The following is an 18,486-nucleotide window of genomic DNA, read 5'->3' on the forward strand; positions in this document are numbered from 1 at the left end:
TATTCTCAAAAATATTTATAAAGGAAATATATATACCCTAGGTCCTCCCATTTACATGTAGTTTAATTAATATAGAAAATAAGACCATGTTTTTACCAAAACTAATACTAGATTTGTTTTAAATGCAAGTGCATGTAAATCATAATTTGCACAAAAAAATTATGGAGTTTTTCCTCTAAAGAAGTAGTTACTCCACCCCGTTTTGAGTGTCATAATGGATGTTTTACATTATAACTAACGTGGTTCAAACAATGGATCTGCGACAGAGAAACTATGATTTTGGGAAACACTCATTAATACATCATTCTTTTCGCAATCGCTGCATCATACTACAGTATGATAGTTCAGCCGCAGTTGTTTGGGAGTCCAACTCAAAGCAATTCACTTACAGATTAAACTTTTTTTTTTTTTTCCATAAAAGTGGGAATGAGAATCAAAGAGTTGACTTCAAAGTGTTTGGATATTTTGGGATAGTTATATGTAGGATAAAATAAAGTGTTCAAATTACTATAGTCCACTATTATGGTACTTGTATTATGGGATACACCGTAAAAAACTGTTTTCGTATAGCTTATGATTCATGGTTATTTTCCTTTTTTTACTCTTTCAAACTACAATATGTACAATATAAAGCTAAATAAAAGTGACTAAGAAATTCGAAATTAAATTGCATGATTATAAAGTTGTCCCATTATAAAATTATTAAAAATAAAGGTTCCATTAGGGCTGGGTGGTATGGCAAAATGCCACCTCGATAATTATTTTTTCATATTAAATGATACTGATAGATATTTCAATATCAGTTGTTAATGGTTTCAGATTTAAAAGAGTACAATGACTGAAGCCACAAAAATAAGAGGGTCCATTAAATGGCATAACATTTTTGCTCGATAAATTTGTGGTGGCCGTAAATTCAGTACATCTCTATATGAACACACTTTTAGATTCCAATTGTTGCACTTTTCTGCTGTGTGATTGGCTCTTAGATCAATAAAGAGTAAAAAGTCCAGAGCTTATCATTGTTATTCACATGATATTATACTGAATTGTGATCAAATTTGTTTATCAGCCCAACTCTAAGTTCCATTATAAAATAAACAAAAACCATCGTGCACTAACATATTTAAAGTAGTTCACCCACAAATGAAATTCTGCTGCTACTTAACTCACATTAAATGTTAACGAAGAATTTTAGCTGGAATCATGTCTTTGGATATTCTTATAGTCCAAAACCACAGCTATTGGCACTTTTCAAAAAAGTCAGAAAAGTTTAACAACAAAAACATTTTATGCTAATATATATAATATATAAATAATATAAAATATAATATATAATATATAAAATACATGTTGTTACAATTTTTCTGTATACTGTTCTGCTAAACATCTTGCATGGTTTAAGGATGACAACAAATTTTCATTTTTGTGTAGTATCCCTTTAAACTTGAAAGCTTAAAACACTGAAAACAGCAACCTGTATAATTCTTCCTTTTTCTTTCAAAACAGAAAGTATAAAACTGTAGATACTAAAAATCTCTTACTGACATCTTTGAAAAAAAAATTAAAAACAAAAAAGCTTTATGCCAGTTCAGAAACAATTTATAAGAGAAAATATATTACTGACACAAATATTTTGCTTCAGTGGCATCTGCTCCCATGAGATTGACGGCAAAAAATCTCATTGAAAAATTCCAGCACTAAACAAGTGTGTTTTGGTATTCATGGTTGAGCTGGCCTGTGAGCTTTGACAAACGTGCATCTCTGCTGCCCTCTTCTGATGCTTTGAAATTAAAAGTGGTTGACTTAAGAAACAATAGTAACCAATGAATTAAAAAATTTGTACAAATTACTGGCTTTTATAAAAATTTTTGCACAATTTTTGTAAAAAAAAAAAAAAGAAAAAAAGAAATCATTTAAAATACCCCCCCCCCCCCCCAAAAAAAAATTCTTTTACTCACATTTTACTTGTTTTAAACCTTAGTTTCTTTCCTCTGTTGAACACAAAATGAGATATTTGAAGAAAGCTAGAAAACCTGTAATTATTGTCTTCCGCAGTAGTTGTTTTACTAAATATAAAAGTTAATGGTTACAGGTTTTCAACACTCTTCAAAATATATTTTTTGTGATCAACAGAAGAAAGAAAATCACAGAGGTTTGCAACCACTTGAGGGCAAGTAAAGTGAGTAAATTTCCATTTTTGGGTTAGCAAAGCCACTTGAGTGAAAATATTTTGATGGATGAAGTGCACTTATGATGACTATAAATATTTCACAGATTCTTTTGACATTTTACAGAATGCAACCTTTCTGCACACTGAAAGGTTAACTGAAATCCTTGCAATTTTGGCATTGAAAACTTCCGCTAAAATAAAATGAATTAGACAATTTGCAATGAATAGTTTTAAAAGGATAATGTGCTTTGCATGCACTGATATCATTACACATCATAAAATCACTCTTCGGCCTTAACTCTGAACAACTTTGAACTTTCCTTTAATAGAGCACTTTTCACAAGCTCTGCCCTGGCTCTTTCAAGGAGCTGTTTAGTATGCGAAGAGCACATAAGCAGACAGACAAATCAAAACCACACTTTGAAAGGGTTTTTTTGAAGGGCTTGTCATTTTTCCTCTCCTGCTCTTCTTTTGCTTTCAGGTCACTGTCACTTTTTGGCACCTTGCCGCTGGTTGTCAACTCTGTCTGCACCTGAGTGCTTCAATCCCTTAATGTTAAGTGACATCAGCTTGATATAAAGCTCCCATTTAATTTGAGCTGACTGCCAAGATTAGAGGACAGCCATTCAATCCATCAGGCTGAAACTACAGAGTTGAGATATTGTCAGAATGAACTCTCACACACTGGGAGAAAGGTGGAGAAAGGTCATGTAACATTAAAAACAAATAAACTGATAACAGATTTGATTTGTACATTTTTTGCACCAGGTTCTGATGCAATAATATCCGTTATAAGTTTTGCTCTAATTTTTTTATGCTATCAAGCTAATGTTATACAGTTAAACTCAGAATTATTAGCCCCTTTGAATTTTTGATTCTTTTATAAATATTTCACAAATAATGATAAACAGAGCAAGGACATTTACACACGTCTTATAATATTTTTTCTTTTGGAGAAAGTCTTATTTATTTCGGGTACAATAAAAGCAGTTTTTATTTTTTTAAACACCATTTTAGAGACAAAAATATTAGCCCCTTTAAGTCATATTTTTTCAGATAGTCTACAGAACAAACCATCGTTATACAATAACTTGCCTAATTACCCTAACCTGCCTATAGTTAACGTATTCAATCTAGTAAAGCCTTTAAATATCATAGCTGTATAGCTAAACAAATTGTATTTTATACAAGCTGTATAGAAGTGTCTTGGAAAATATCTAGTCAAAATTATTTACTGTCATCATGGCCAAGATAAAATAAATCAGTTATTAATAATGAGTTATTAAAACTTATGTTCATAAATGTGTTGAAAAATAAAATTGAAAAAATAACTATGAAAAATGATGTATGTACATGAGTTGTATTTAAGTCAGACCGGCCAGCCTTTATGAAGTCACAGACTCTTAGATTTGCTTATTCAAGACACTCGATTCATTAGCACTTGTTATTTATCAAATAATTGGACCAACATTTCATACAATTTGTCCTTTAAGTAAGTAGTCCATGTGACCACTGATAGGCAGTGTTGCAGTCATTTTTCAAAATTCAAAATTCTGCACAAAAAGTATAACTTTGATTTCTTTTTTAAGGAGATCATGCCAATATATTTATATATTTACATTACAGTATTAAAAAAAACATTTAATACTGATGTAGCCAACGTGTGGTTACTTCAAAATACCTTGTTTAGAATGCAAAATAAATAAATTAAATCATAAAATTAGTAAAATAATTATTTTAAATGCATTAAAATATAATAATAATAATAATAATAATAATAATAATAATTTATCAACAAATAAATAAAAACTTATAAATCTAAGCAGTGATCTGTTAATAATATATTATAGTTGCTCTTATATATAATAATAATAATAGTTATGAGCGTTTGTAATATTATTGCAGGAATAATATATATATATATATATATATATATATATATATATATATATATATATATATATATATATATATATATATATATATATATATATATATATATATAAAATATTCCTGCAATAATATTACAAACGCTCATAACTATTATTATTATATGTCTATATTATGTAACATGAGGTGCAAAACAAGATAACGCTGCACATATTCTTGACCATGTTCCTTATAAAAACGCTAAGGTTACATATATATATATATATATATATATATATATATATATATATATATATATATATATATATATATATATATATATATATATATATACATATACATATATATATATATATATATATAATATTCCTGCAATAATATTACAAACGCTCATAAATACTATTAATATATGTCTATATTATGTAACGTGGTGCAAAACAAGATAATGGGGCTAAGAATTCTGACTTCAACTTCTTAATTGCAATAAATATACTTAGCCAGCAGGTGGAGGCAAAGCTTGTAGAAATACAGTTCTGAAAAACAAATTACTTTAGATTTAGATTTTGCAACATAATTTTTCTCCCTGAATAAAAGCAGTTTTTGTTAACTGATAACTCCCTTAGCTGCCATGTTTAAAACTGCAGTTCAGAAGAAAGTCAATGAACCTAGTGTCCTGCTATTACTGTTAGAGAGCTTTGTGATATGTAAGTGCACTTTACAGACAGCATCTGATGCACACTGAAGTGTGATCCTCATTTTACTGGGCTCTCAGACTGACAAATTACAGCTTTACTCAGGTCTCTGACTGCCTGTCTATCATTCAGAGCTCTCAGCACACATTCATGACAAATAATGACAGCACAGGGAACGTCTACTGAGAGTTTTTCCATACAGAAAACCACGTTTTAATTTAATTTAATTTAATTTAATTTAATTTAATTTAATTTAATTTAATTTAATTTAATTTAATTTAATCATTCATTTCTTTTCTTTTTGGCTTAATCCTTTTATTAATTCGGGGTCGCCTCAGCAGAATGAACCACCAACTTATCCAGCACATTTTTACGCAGCGGATGCCCTTCCAGCTGCAACCCATCTCTGGGAAACATCCACACGCACATTCACACACACACACTCATACACTACGGACAATTTAGCCTACCCAGTTCACCTGTACCATATGACTTTGGACTGTGGGGGAAACCGGAGCACCCGGAGGAAACCCACACAAACACAGGGAGAACATGCAAACTTCACACAGAAACACCAACTGAGCCGAGGGTCGAACCAGTGACCCAGCGACCTTCTTGCTGTGAGGTGATAGCACTACCTAGTACCTACTGTGCCACTGCGTGGTCTAATTTAATTTAATTTAATTTAATTTAATTTAATTTAATTTAATTTAATTTAATTTAATTTAATTTAATTTAATTTAATTTAATTTAATTTAATTTAATTTAATTTAATTTAATTTAATGCTGAATGACAGTTTCCCTCACTGTTATTTATGAAGTCAAAACCAAAAGGTGTCAGTTCAGCATAGAAATGCATTTGTTTGATTTTTGCTCGCATAAATAAAAAACTTTTTTGGTCTAAAGTTAAATAAGCATAAATCCAATGAGGCCAGTATGTTTCAAAGTGTGTTGTTGTATGTTTAAAGTGCAAATTAATAATAATCAGTACAGTAGTGCCAGAAGAGAAATATTAATTGGTATGAAACAGAATTCAATAGTGAAATAGAATTAGCGAGCAAGTAATTTATAATCCCTTCAAGCGTTTTCTGCCAGAATCTTTATAATGGCAGAAAAAGCTTATTACTTTGATAAAGGGCATGGCTAAATAAGCAAGCCATGTTCATTTCCTCTGCTTTGCTTTCTTTGTTGATTAAATAATTGTGGTACACATACAGAGAGAAGGACAAAGGCAGTTCTTAAGTATCTAATTTAGTGCATATTGACTAATTATTCAGCAATCAGCATGAACAGTGGAACAAAATATTGTGGATTAAATGCAGTAAACAATTTATGCAATTTGCTATAGATCATTTAAGAGCTGTATTATCTAATATTTTTGCAATTGATTCATTTTTTAATAATTGTCTTTTTAGTCATTACTTGAACTACTTGAATTATTCTTCAATCATTGATTTTTCTTCAGCTTAGTCACTTACTTATCAGAAGATGCCACAGTGGAATGAACCTCCAACTATTCTGGCATGTGTTTTACGTAGCAGATGCCTTCCAGCCGCAATCCAGCACTGGGAAACACCCTACACTCTCGCATTTAAACACACATTATGGCTAACATAGTTTATTGAATTATTCAACCGGGAGCACTTGGAGGAAACCCATGCAAACATGGGGAGAAAATGCAAACTCCACACAGAAATGCCACTTGCATTTACAAAATCAAACATTTCATTTAAAGATTTTTCAAAGGATCAGTTCACCCAAAAATGAAAATTATGTTGTTTATCTTTCACCTTAGGAACACAAATTAAGATATTTTAGATGAAATCCAAGAGCTCTCAGACCTTTCATAGACAGCAATGAGAGATTTAAGGCCACAAAACAAACAAAACAAACCAATCAAACCAATCCTACCCCCCACACCCTCAGCACCCGATAGCAATAAATCATACTTACCTTAATAAATGAACAGCCTGACCTGCAGATGGTGTGGTGGTCATGGAGGAGCGGAGTGAGTGAGACTGATTCCTGAAAGACCACAGGGACAGACGAGTCTCCGCAATGATCCTGTGGACCAGCCTGAACACCAGTGACCTACTAACACCTGCAGTTCTCCACGATGGACATCCAGCCTTCTCTAGCCTTCGGCACCTAGACTGCAAATATGCGCAATAAGTTTGGCCAGAGGAGAAATGGTCATGCCCAACTGGGACTGATTTCTCTCTAGGTTTTTTTCCTTCACTTCATAAATTGGTGAAGTTTGTTCCTTGCCACTGGCTTGCTTGGTTGGGACTTGTGGAGTTGCATATCGATGGATGTGCTCTTCAAAGTTTGGACTTTCAACAGTGAAAATTGAACCAAACTGAACTTCAACTTTGAGAACTGGACTGACACAGTTTCAATGTATTAAAACTTCTATGTTAAATTGCTTTGATACAATCTACACTGTAAAAGTGCTATAGAAATAAATATGACTTGAATTGAACATAACAACAACTATTTGACTAAATATCTACAGAACAAAAGTCCTACAGAAGTAATACCATTGGTTAGCTAAAAAGCAACCATATGGTCCAGCACTTTCATACATTTTATGATCTCTGTAAGTTTTTTTTTAGCACTTAAGTCTACATTTACATCTGTATCCCAGACCAGATGACAAAGAGCTAGTCATAAGTCTTTTCCATACTGTGCCATGGGTTGCACAATGACTATAACACCTGAATGAGCTTGCTGATTGACAGATTGCTGGTTAGGTGCACTGGAGCTGATGCATGGAAGGTATAGGATTGGAATAAAGATAAGAAAAGGGGGATTATTAGAGGGAGGAACATATGCCCCGCTCTTCTAAGCCTTTCTGTGTGCCGAGGTGCTGAGAGGAATAGCTGGCGGCTCAGTGACCCTGAGTAAGGAAATTAGAAGGCAAAGGCAAGAGGTGTAACAGCCGCTTTTGAGCGCCGGCCATGCTGTGGCACAGGCCCCGGATACAGATGAGGCATTTTTCACTGCTGAGACATTCAGGGCTGCAGGCGTTGAGGTCTGGGCACTGTGTGTCATTCAGAGAGCATGAAGAAGATTTCTATTCTCTCAGTATAAAGTATTTTCTAAGTGTAAAGCAGTTAATTTTCTCTTCACAAAATGTATGTAGTGTTTGCAGCAAACATGCCAGCGTGTGTTAAAAATACAGTGATATGTCTGTGTAAGATGAGTATGCCTACAGGAGCAACACTAGGAGAAGGCTGAGTGACTGATTATGTAGAATAACTGAATATGTAAAGCACTGATTATATATGTTAAATACTTCTATGAAGCTATATGTGTCAGAAGTTAGAATGAGTAACATATTATCAAGTGATTATGCTTTCATGACAATGTATGTAAACACTTAATCCTTTTGCATAAGTTGCATCTATGGAGAGAGAACTTTGGTGTCAAAACAGTTGCTGACACAGACCTGTAACATCTCTGCTGACATGAGCTAGTGGGCTGAGAGCCAAGAATAGCAGGACCCCTTAGACTAGAAAACCTATTCAAAAATGGTCAAGAGTTAAAAAGAGACTTAGGGGTGTGTCAAATAATCCTGTATAAAAATTGTAACAAACACACTGAAACTTCAGAAGGTGCAGGAGAGACTTCAGAAGGTGTCCAGGAGAGACTTCAGAATGCTCTGGGGTCTGCTCTGCTCTTTCTCGGCTTTATTATGGAGAATAAAGTCTATTTTCTGATATTCAAAACCTCCGGTCTGATAATTTCTAATTGATTAGTCGTCGAATTTACGACAAGCACCGCAGTGGCAGACGTGTGAAAACAACATGCTCAAACTGGCTGCTACTACTGCTGGTCTGATGGACAGACAGACACACTGTTTTTAAAGAAATAGTTCACTAAAAAATGAAAGTTGCTGACAATTTACTCACCCGCAATATGCTGGTGACTTTTTTTTCACTATTTGTAACTAACTATTGTATAAGTAACTTCTATTGTTTCACTTCAGACCAATAATTATGTCATCTTCATGAATTTTGTCTACATTAGACCTTACCCTGCAGTTAGAAGATTTGCAGAAGCATTTCTCACATTTCACTTTATTGGTTTCATTTAAGTTCCTTTAAGGCAAGCCATCTTTGAAATGTGTTTCATGCAGTATACTCAGGCATTCTGTTTGAATTGGGAACAATCAAAATCTCCAAAACTTCTTGCCAAGCTTACAATTAAATTTCATATTAGGAATCACCAATTAAATTAAACAACAACTGTATTTTAAGACAGACGTTGAATCACACAAAATGTGTAGAAACTTGTAAAACACATGTCTGGTCCAACACCCTCCCCCAGAGAACTATCAATTTGTAGCCATTGATATTTGGCTCCTTTACTAGAAGGCTAAGCTTCATTTGCCATATTGACCATTCAAATCTATACAAGTGACATGTCGTGTGCAAGTCCTTGGTTTCATATGGCTATAATGATGTGCGTTTAGGTGGCAGCAATTGACATTTCACAACGGTAAATGGGAACTAGTGCTGCGCACACACAAACCATAAACAAACAGTGTTTAAGTACCTTTTTCACAGTGCTTCTCGTTTACCACAGAGGGCGCTTTTGCAAATATGCCTGATAATCCGATAATCAATATCATTGGTAAATATTTAAGAAAAGTGAAGAAATGACAACCCGTTTTTTTTTTTTTTTTTTGTGACCTCATGACTTACATTGCTTGCTTGGTTTTGTCACTTCGTTTTAGTTTTTACACTCTGATTCATAGATGAACAGTCAATCAGCCCTCTTTCACACTTGGACGATGCCAATTCCTTTAGATGTGAGCCCAACCAGAGGTGAAGTGTGGAACACACCAAACAAACTAGCCTGACAGACTTTTCCCAATGGCCCAACGCTGCCTAATTGCCAACTGTCGGCTTGATGTCCTTTAAAAGAGGAAGAGCACATTGTAACTCGTATTCAAGCAGAGTGCTTCATATGATCACCTCTGCATGATGCAGCATTTTCGTCCTGACCACTACATTAAAGTCTGAGCTGGACATCTACTTCATCATAGGGCCAGCTGGTGTCAGCACTAATCAGCCCGAAAAATCATTTCCAGCAGCCAGCCTGCATCTCTGCATTCTCTTCAATTACCTAATGAAGCGCTACGGCCCATTAGCGGAAAGGGCTTTGCAGAGCTCTCAAGATCCTCTGTCCCATTCTGACCCCACTGATTTTATTCTCTGGCTAGTCATGCTGTTCACCCATATAGAGATCATGATCAACTAAAGATGTAAGACACTAAAAGTGCAATGCTGAGTGTATGGAGGGACATGATAAACGTAAATGATAACGAGAGATGTGCAAGGATTTCAGAGCACACAGACTGCCACATGTGAGTGCCACATTATTGTATTGATGTTTCTTTAACAAAAACTGTAAATCAACAATGGAAATAGCTAATAAAATAGGATTTTAAAAGCGATGATGATACATATATTAGTGCTGTCAATCAATTAAAAAAATAAACGAATTAATCACACTTCTTTTAAAATTATCCGCGATTATTCGCGATTAATCACATTTAATAGACTGAAACTTGTAATTTTGGCTATTCGAATGTAAAATTAATGTCAACGCAAGACAAAAACTATTTAAATTCAAAATATAATTGTTTATTAGAATTTTTGTTTAACTTGTAACACAGATTTCTTCATGTAAACAACATACCCACAATAAACCATCAAGATCCTGGCTTGCAATGCCAATAAAGAAAAAAAAAATTATTTTCATGTTGGATTCTAAGTGAACTGTAAAAAAAATGTCAAAATAAAGGCATTACAGATATGGAAAACTATAATAATAATAAAGTATTGAATACAAACAATTGTACTCATTCCAGGGCTGGACTGGGACAAAAAAAAATAAAATAAATAAATAAATCGCCCCTGGCACCCAGAGCGGCCCACTACATCAATCAAAATGCTCCCCATCTGTGCACGCCCTTGAATATGTCCACCAATATGTCTAAAAGTTTTAAAAAAGTATATTTATATGGACAGATAGGTAACTAGATAGAATAAACAGGAATATATTGATCTGTGCTGCGCTGCATGCTGCAGAGTGCAGGGACGCAAAATTCAAATGCCTGCTCTCCGCTTCTGCTATCCCGCACGTGAGAAACAGGCATGACTCTCGACTATTTTGACACAGCTACGTTGCACGCTTACGCAGAGCCCAACATGGAAGTTTGTGATTAGGTCAGCCCAATGTCAATAAAGAAAAGAACCAATGGGCTGCAGATTATGTCACATCGTCAATCACTTAGGCAGAAAAACATAACAATCTGCTAAGTGTTTTATGGGCCGATTAGATCATCAGAAGATGATCATTCGGCCCAAAAAGTACGTCGGCCCAACGGGAAACTGCCCAGTCTGCCCCTGGCCACAACAGGAAAATATTCGTGATTCGTATGGATCATAACCTATGGTTCGAAACACACATGGCCTGCGGATTAATAGATTTTTACATTTTTGTGTTTTTACTGGTAGATTAATCTAAAATTTGTAACTCTCACAAAGAGATCACCTCTTGTGTCATCCAAATCATATGTATCAAAACACTCAGGCTTTCCTGTAAAATATAATGATAATGGAAGAACTTGTGGTGGGTTATTCAGGATATGGAGGGTTTCATTAAAGGTGTTTTCTGTAACTACTTGCTTCGCCTGCATTAATGCGTTCAGTGTAAGCTGCATGACTCTTCATTAAATGATCAGAATCTCAACACCCACGCAACATACAGTAAGTTATAAATGATGGTGATTCATGATATTAATCCTTCAAACCGCTGCATTCAAGTCTGAAAACACAAAAGTCTTTAGTCTTTTAAGTTAGTTATGAAGTTACAAACTGTCAAATAACACAGAAGTACAGGGATAACAGTTTATAGTTTAGATTAAACCACTGATGTTTATGGTAAAGATTACAATCATTGTCATATGTATTCAACGACGCTCAAAAATGAAAGTTGCAGGCAGCAACTGCATTATTTAACACATAGGTGGCGACAACTAGCTATAAAAAAAAATTGCCACTGAATAATTTTTCAAAACCGACACATCTAGCAATGAAACGTTTTATGAGTGAAAAACTGAATAGTTTATTGAAAATTAGACTAAAAATAAATATGGGTTGTACAAATTATAATGTTAGATGTATATTTAGCCTAATTAGCAACAGTAGTAGTAACATTTTACAGTTTATTATTATTCAGCTGATTATTTCTTCATTTTATTTTCAATAAAATTACAGGTTCTTAGTTCTGTTTGTTAAAACCAAAACTGGGACTAATCCAACAAAAAATAATTATGATAACAGTCCAAAAATGTGTACAACCAAATGAATATGTTGGTTAAATTATTAAATACAATTTTTATAAACAGAAAAATTAAGAGAAATAAAATACTTTTATTTAAAATCATGTGCTCTTTATTTTCTTTTTTGCAAAAACTCATTTTAATTATATGTATCTTTCTATTGCTAAAGATTTTAACCAAACTTTTGTTTGTTTGTTTTGTTTAAATGCACCAACTGCTAAGACCTATAGGCCTATTAATAGAAAAAAAAGAAATCTAAAATTATCATTGTCAAGATTGCAATCTTCTATCTTTTAAGTAATACTTTAAGAAATTATCTAACCAACTATTTATAAGTAGATTACCAGATTGTGAAAATGACCTTTCGTACTCTTTAAATAGACTGTGCTGTTCCCTGACTGAAAAAGGAGGACATGAACAGGTCTTATCACCGATAAGGACACACACAGTATCTGATAAACTACAACGATGACACTTACCAAATTGGCCATCGTCTAAAGTGACTCCAAAATCCTTCCCACTGCAAGTCATGGTTTATGTCTGTCCCCACACAGCACTATTTGTAAATGTTGAGTCAGTCTATCAAAGTGCACAATGTGATTTATAACATTATATTAAGTACAACCTCTGTCATAGTAAAACGAACAGAGATTTTATTTTTTTCCCTGAGTCAATGCCTGCAGAGGCTATATGTCTCCTGAGTGGTTTGCAGAAAGCACAAGGAGAGAAGAGTAGACATGATTTAGAGCTTAGATCAGTTTTATGGGGCAATTTATTAACGGAGTGTTCAAGCCGGCAAAACGTGTGCACTCAATTAGGAAATGAGTCCGCCGGGGCCACTCCAGTCTCTCACGCCACTGTAAATTAGCTCTAATCAAAACGTCTCCCCCTGCTGATAGTGGGCTGAAAAATTGTGCCCTTTTAGAAACATCGAAGCATAAGCACAACAGGTTTTCAGACTAATGCAATACAGGGATGAGCAAGTTTTTTTTTGGAAGTTACAATATTGGTCAAGATGATGCAGTAGTGCAGCAGGTAGGTCTCGCCTCACAGCAAAAAGGTCGCTGGTTCGAGCCTCGGCTGGGTCAGTTGGCATTTCTGTGTGGAGTTTGCATGTTCTCCCTGTGTTTGCGTGGGTTTCCTCCGGGTGCTCCGGTTTCCCCCAAAAGTCCAAAGACATCCGCTATAGGTGATTTGGGTAAGCTAATTAATAATTGTAATAGTGTATGTGTGTGAATGTGTGTTTATGGATGTTTCCCAGTAATGGGTTGTAGGGCTGTGCGATTTAGTGAAATTTTCTAACTGCAATTGTTAGACAGATATTGTGATTTTGATTTGATTTGCAATTTAATTTAGTAATTTAGTTTTTTCAAGCTTTGACTCAATAATCTGTATTGTAGCTTCTTACTGCTTAAATGCAGTGAGTGTTCATTAAAAAAAGGAACTTAAAACATATTAACTTATATTAGCAAACATCTCTGAAATTGTACTTTGCTGTTTCTTATTGGAAGACTCTCTGTTTTGCCTTATCTAACTTTTTTCCTATTGAAGATCACTTCCCCCATCAACTCCTAGTAGCTCAGTGGTTACATGACTCACCTATCATGGCAGAGACCCGGGTTCTATCCCCGACTCTGACAGACGAAGAATAAGATCAAGACAAAGACGACGACTACGAAAACCATAAAGACCAAGCAGACGAATACTTAGAAGACAAAGATGATGAAGAAGACCAAGAAGATGATCAGATGAAGAAGAGCATGACCAAGAAGATGAAGACAAAGAAGATGAAGACCAGGACAAACATAAAGACCAAGATGAAAACCAAGATGAAGACGACAAAAAAAAGATGATGATGGCGACCAAGAAAACGAAGACTAAGTAGATGATGATGAAGACAAAAGACCAAGAAGATGATGATGAAATCGACAACGAAGATGACAACAAAGATGAAGACCAGGGTGAAGAATAAGATGAAAAAGAAGACTAAGGGGCCAATCATAACGAATGTCCATTTATGTTCCAAAAACGCGAGGTGCACTGTACTGCCTTTTTGTTGACAAGAAAAAAAGGAACATTGTGCGCTTTTTTTATGTCGCTAGATAACGACTGAATCAGCTGGGTATTTTGCGAGAGTGTTGCTGTTGATAAAAAAATATAACTTTAATGTATAATAATATTGTGATATTCAAGATTTGTGAAGTCATACAGCTCTGGATAACTCAAAACAGCAACCACAAGTCTCTCTTCTTCATCTTCAAAAGTCTTCCTTTTTTGTCTTGACAACACAAACACTGCAGACACCCTGACGGAAACCCCGCCTCTGCTTTCATTTTATTGGAGAATGAAAAAGACGCGATTGAAGTAATGTGCTTTTTCCGCTCAGAGTTGACTTTTTTCAACGGGGAGCGCATGGCGCTTAAGGGCAAAAACACGAGGCGCAGCAGGTAGTTAAAACGCAAGGCGAGCAGGGCACAAAACGTTCACGGCCATTAATAAACCATTCAAAAAAGGCGCCTCTCAATGCATAAAGCGAGTTCGTTAAGATCGGTTCCTAAAATGAAGAACAAAAAGAAGACGGTGACAAATAAAACGAAGATGAAGATGACAAAGAAGATGAAAAAGACAAAGAAGACGGTGACTAAGACAAAGAAAACTTATATAAAGAAGAACAAGAACAAAAACAACAAGTGTCAACTGGCAGTACTTTTAATTGACTTTTTAGCAAGACGCTCCTCGTACAGCTGCCTGTGGTGCTTTTTTTAGAAGCTGGTTATTGTATTTCCTCATGCTGTGGCAACAATTCTGCGACAGCTCTTACAAATGAACTGGTTTGTTTGGGGTCTGTGAGTTTGAAACCAAAATACTTTCATTTTACTGACGTGCTGTTTTTCTTTGATATTAATTGGTCTAATAATGCTTCTGAAGTGGCAGACGGCATCATCAAACTTGTCCGTGCTTTCCTGTTTGTTTGTTTTTTATTGTTGGCGTTCCACATAGTTCGGTCGCGCAATTCTGATTGGGCAGAATGAAAGTGAGCTTACTCAATTGGCTAGTAAGACGAAGGTCACGCAATTGCTCTGGGTGGGGGAAGTTGAATAATATGTATTTTATATCACAGCCTTTTTCGATTAGCTAATCGCAACATTTAAAATCGCGATGGTGATTTGATTTTGATTAATCTCACAGCCCTAATAGGTTGGAGCTGGAAGGGCATCAGCTGCATAAAACATATGCTGGATAAGTTGCCGATTCATTCCGCTGTGGCGATCCCAGATTAATATTAGGGACTAAGCCAAAAAGAAAATGAATGAATGAATGAATGAATAAGTCGGGTAATAACTTGCTCAATAACACGCACAATTTCACATAAATTACAGCTTGAATGGATGAAATAAAAAAAATAATAATAATCACATTGATAATTTGATGATTAGGGATTCCAGAGCAGTCTCAAAAATAACTGTCTTCCTGTTTCCCACCATTCTTTAAACTAGGTTTCACCCAGTTGTAAAAAAAAGTTTTAAATGACTACAAATATTATTTCAAATGATGCCTTATACATTGAAATAGTTTATATTCACAGAAGTTATTTAAAAGAAACATAAAAAATATAATAATTTAATAGCAAAAAGGATTCTTATTTTGGCAGTTTCTATAATCAAGCATAAAAGTGCTTAATGCTGAAAAACCACCTAACAATAACAGCAAATGCGAAAATACTAAATAATATCAGATCTTTGCGATATTAAAACTCAATCAAACAATCATTAACTGTGTATAACCAGTACTACAACCATGAAACTAATCATTGCACTGACAAGACAAATGGCCAACTTCATTACACACATGGGAGTCAAATAATGCATGTTACACCAACAGCAAAAGCACAGAATATTTTACCTACAGTATATAAATATTTTATGAATGTCTAATGAACCCAATTTACTAGCAATCATGAGCCCAATTTACTAGCAAGAAAAAACAAAACACATTATTACGAATAAAGGTAGGCCATAACTGCAAACTGAATTGCCTGAACCAAATCTTCAAAGTCCTCTCCTCTCAACAAATATGTAAATCAATAAACAATTCTTGTAAGATTCAGGCACAGACGTATGATATCTTATAATATGTTAAGGGCGAGATAATTAATGATGATCTACAGTGAAAAGAAAATTAAGGGCCATTTACACCTAGAACGAAAATTACAACAAATACTATATTTCTGTCCACACTAGTGACGATGAAGTAAAAAGTTAAAAGAAATAAAATTATTATTATTTTTTTTAATGTATAGACCGATGCTTTACATTTAAATACTTGAAGTGTTTGGACTATTCTTAACTGTATTTAGAGTATCAGATTTTAGGGGGGGGGGGGGGGGTTGTGTTTGTTTTTGCTGTATGTACCACTTTGTAACCAGCAGATGTCCTCGGTGTGCTAGATTTCTTTCTCATCTAACTGGTAAATCAGGACATTCAGTAAAGTGAAATAAAAATAAATAAATAACATTAAATAAAAACACTTTTCTGCCCCTGCATCCTCAAAAAGGCCACACAAAGATGTCGAAAGTGAAGCGCCCGATACCTGGGGTAGGTTGTTTTATACCACAATTTGCTAGCCACAATTTGCTAGCCAGTAGCTTCCATTCTTGCTATTCATTTCGAATGAGTTATTTAGGAGATTTTCATTATCAGCAACATTTAATATAAAACGCAGCTTCTCTGCTATGAGCGAGCCCTTTATATGTGAATGGATGATTGGCGGTCAGAGTTTTATGGTTATTAACAACTCATCATTAATGCATCATCATTAATGCTCTGATACACATTACAACGTTATCGCTATGGTGTGCACCCTATTGCTTTATATTCAGAACTTTTTAGGACTGTCTTACATTATCGTTATCTTTGTTGTCCTTTGTGCAGGGTATAACATAAAATACTCCAGTAACGTTAAGCAGAAGTTGGTTTCATAATAAACACATGCGTGACTAAACTCATGATCCACACTCCAATCCAGACGGTGGCGGTAATGCTCCAAAAAGCTGGTTGTCAACCACCATGGCACGAAGATCACAAGAAGAAAAAGTTTGGTTTTTTAAATATTTCATGTGGATTCCGGTCAGAAAGGTAAGCTTTTTACTGCTTGTGTTCTGTATAATTAGCGAATTTAGAGCTTAAAACATTTCTACGGTGTTTGGTTGTAACAGCGTTTAGTAATTTACAACAGTTTGATACGAAATGTAACTTGCTTTAAGAAACACGACTGGAGCTAATGTATGCTAACGCTAACAGTTACAAACACGTCTGAAAGTTCCTGTTCCTTTTACACAATGTTAGATTGTAACGTGTGTAGTAACTGAAAACTATTTTAATTATTTTAAAGAAACATGAAACGAATTTGTGTGTATGCTAACTTTGCGTTAAAGAAAGTTTCTGTAGACGAATCCATTACCATGGCAAAACGTGTTTTTTTCCTGATTTAACGTTATAAAGTAACGTTACCGTGGATGTTGAAATAATAATTTTACAGGCGTATACTTATCCAACAGTATTAATTCTGTGATTATGTGTAAATAAAAACTAATCGTTTTGGATTAATAAAATATTATTGTTTATCTTGTTTATGCAGTTAGTCACGAAAAGTGATCGAAACTCGACTGTTTACTATTCTCTTTAAATTATCCAAGAGAAATATATTACTATGCACTTTAATTCATATGTGTTAGCCTATGTGAATCAATTATATCTTTTGCTCAAGCTGTAATGGTCAGTTAATGTAAAACTGAACGTCTTAAAGCAGATTTTGATGGTTTTTTTTATGTTATTGACAGTGATAAATTCTGATTTAAATGAATGGGTAACAATATTTGTTGGTTAAGTCTTGTTGTTCTTGTTTAACAAAGGTTAGTGAGATCATTTTGCAGAACATCACGACCAAAGAAGTCAATAGCACACTCTTTTGAACGTGAATAGGCATGTTATAGTTGTGTGCTAAAAGTCCATTATAAGCTGTAAACTGCTGATACATTTTCAACATAGATTGAGCTTTTCAGACATTACATTACTAATTGCTTCACAAACAGCTGAAATGGTTTATTGTTATTGGCTATCATCATCATCAAACATTTTTCACAATGGTAGGTTAATCTTCATGGGTACAGAATAATGCATGTGCTTGACCATCTTACAAATCTATGTCTCAGATTCATAAGGCTGTCACTCTGCATGAATCTCCGAATAAATCTTGTGCAACCTTCTGTGTACTGATTATTTACACTATAGGTATTATATGCATTAATTAACTTTGATAGTATTTCAGGATTTTAACTTTTCTTTACGGGAGGTTAACAACAATGTGATGTTTTATTA

At 34.3% G+C, this 18,486-nt stretch overlaps 1 protein-coding gene and 2 long non-coding RNA genes across 5 annotated transcripts in view; 2 read left to right on the forward strand and 1 right to left on the reverse strand.

Moving 5' to 3' along the window:
- The window catches only part of LOC137489184 (uncharacterized), a 298,052-nt gene that overhangs the window by 275,869 nt on the left and 3,697 nt on the right, over nt 1-18,486 (reverse strand). The window contains exon 2 of one of the 2 annotated variants that reach the window (XR_015523546.1): nt 6,706-6,900. This is a non-coding gene — a long non-coding RNA (uncharacterized LOC137489184). Of the gene's footprint in view, nt 1-6,705; nt 6,906-18,486 lie in introns of both variants that reach the window. The other variant, XR_015523555.1, reaches the window with a different exon arrangement.
- Nucleotides 16,490-18,486, forward strand: part of agrn (agrin) — a 467,750-nt gene continuing 465,753 nt past the window's right edge. Inside the window, exons 1-2 of one of the 2 annotated variants that reach the window (XM_087305965.1) lie at nt 16,490-16,576; nt 16,664-16,704. In XM_087305965.1, the coding sequence (XP_087162091.1) occupies nt 16,516-16,576; nt 16,664-16,704 (102 nt within the window). In that variant the 5' untranslated portion in view covers nt 16,490-16,515. The remainder of the gene's footprint in view (nt 16,577-16,663; nt 16,705-18,486) is intronic. The other variant, XM_087305966.1, reaches the window with a different exon arrangement.
- Nucleotides 17,190-18,486, forward strand: part of LOC147838210 (uncharacterized) — a 4,275-nt gene continuing 2,978 nt past the window's right edge. The window contains exon 1 of the long non-coding RNA XR_015523529.1: nt 17,190-17,244. This is a non-coding gene — a long non-coding RNA (uncharacterized LOC147838210). The remainder of the gene's footprint in view (nt 17,245-18,486) is intronic.

Source organism: Danio rerio, chromosome 23 (assembly GCF_052040795.2).
Source record: "Danio rerio strain M-AB ecotype USA chromosome 23, GRCz13ab, whole genome shotgun sequence".
NCBI lineage: Eukaryota > Metazoa > Chordata > Actinopteri > Cypriniformes > Danionidae > Danio > Danio rerio.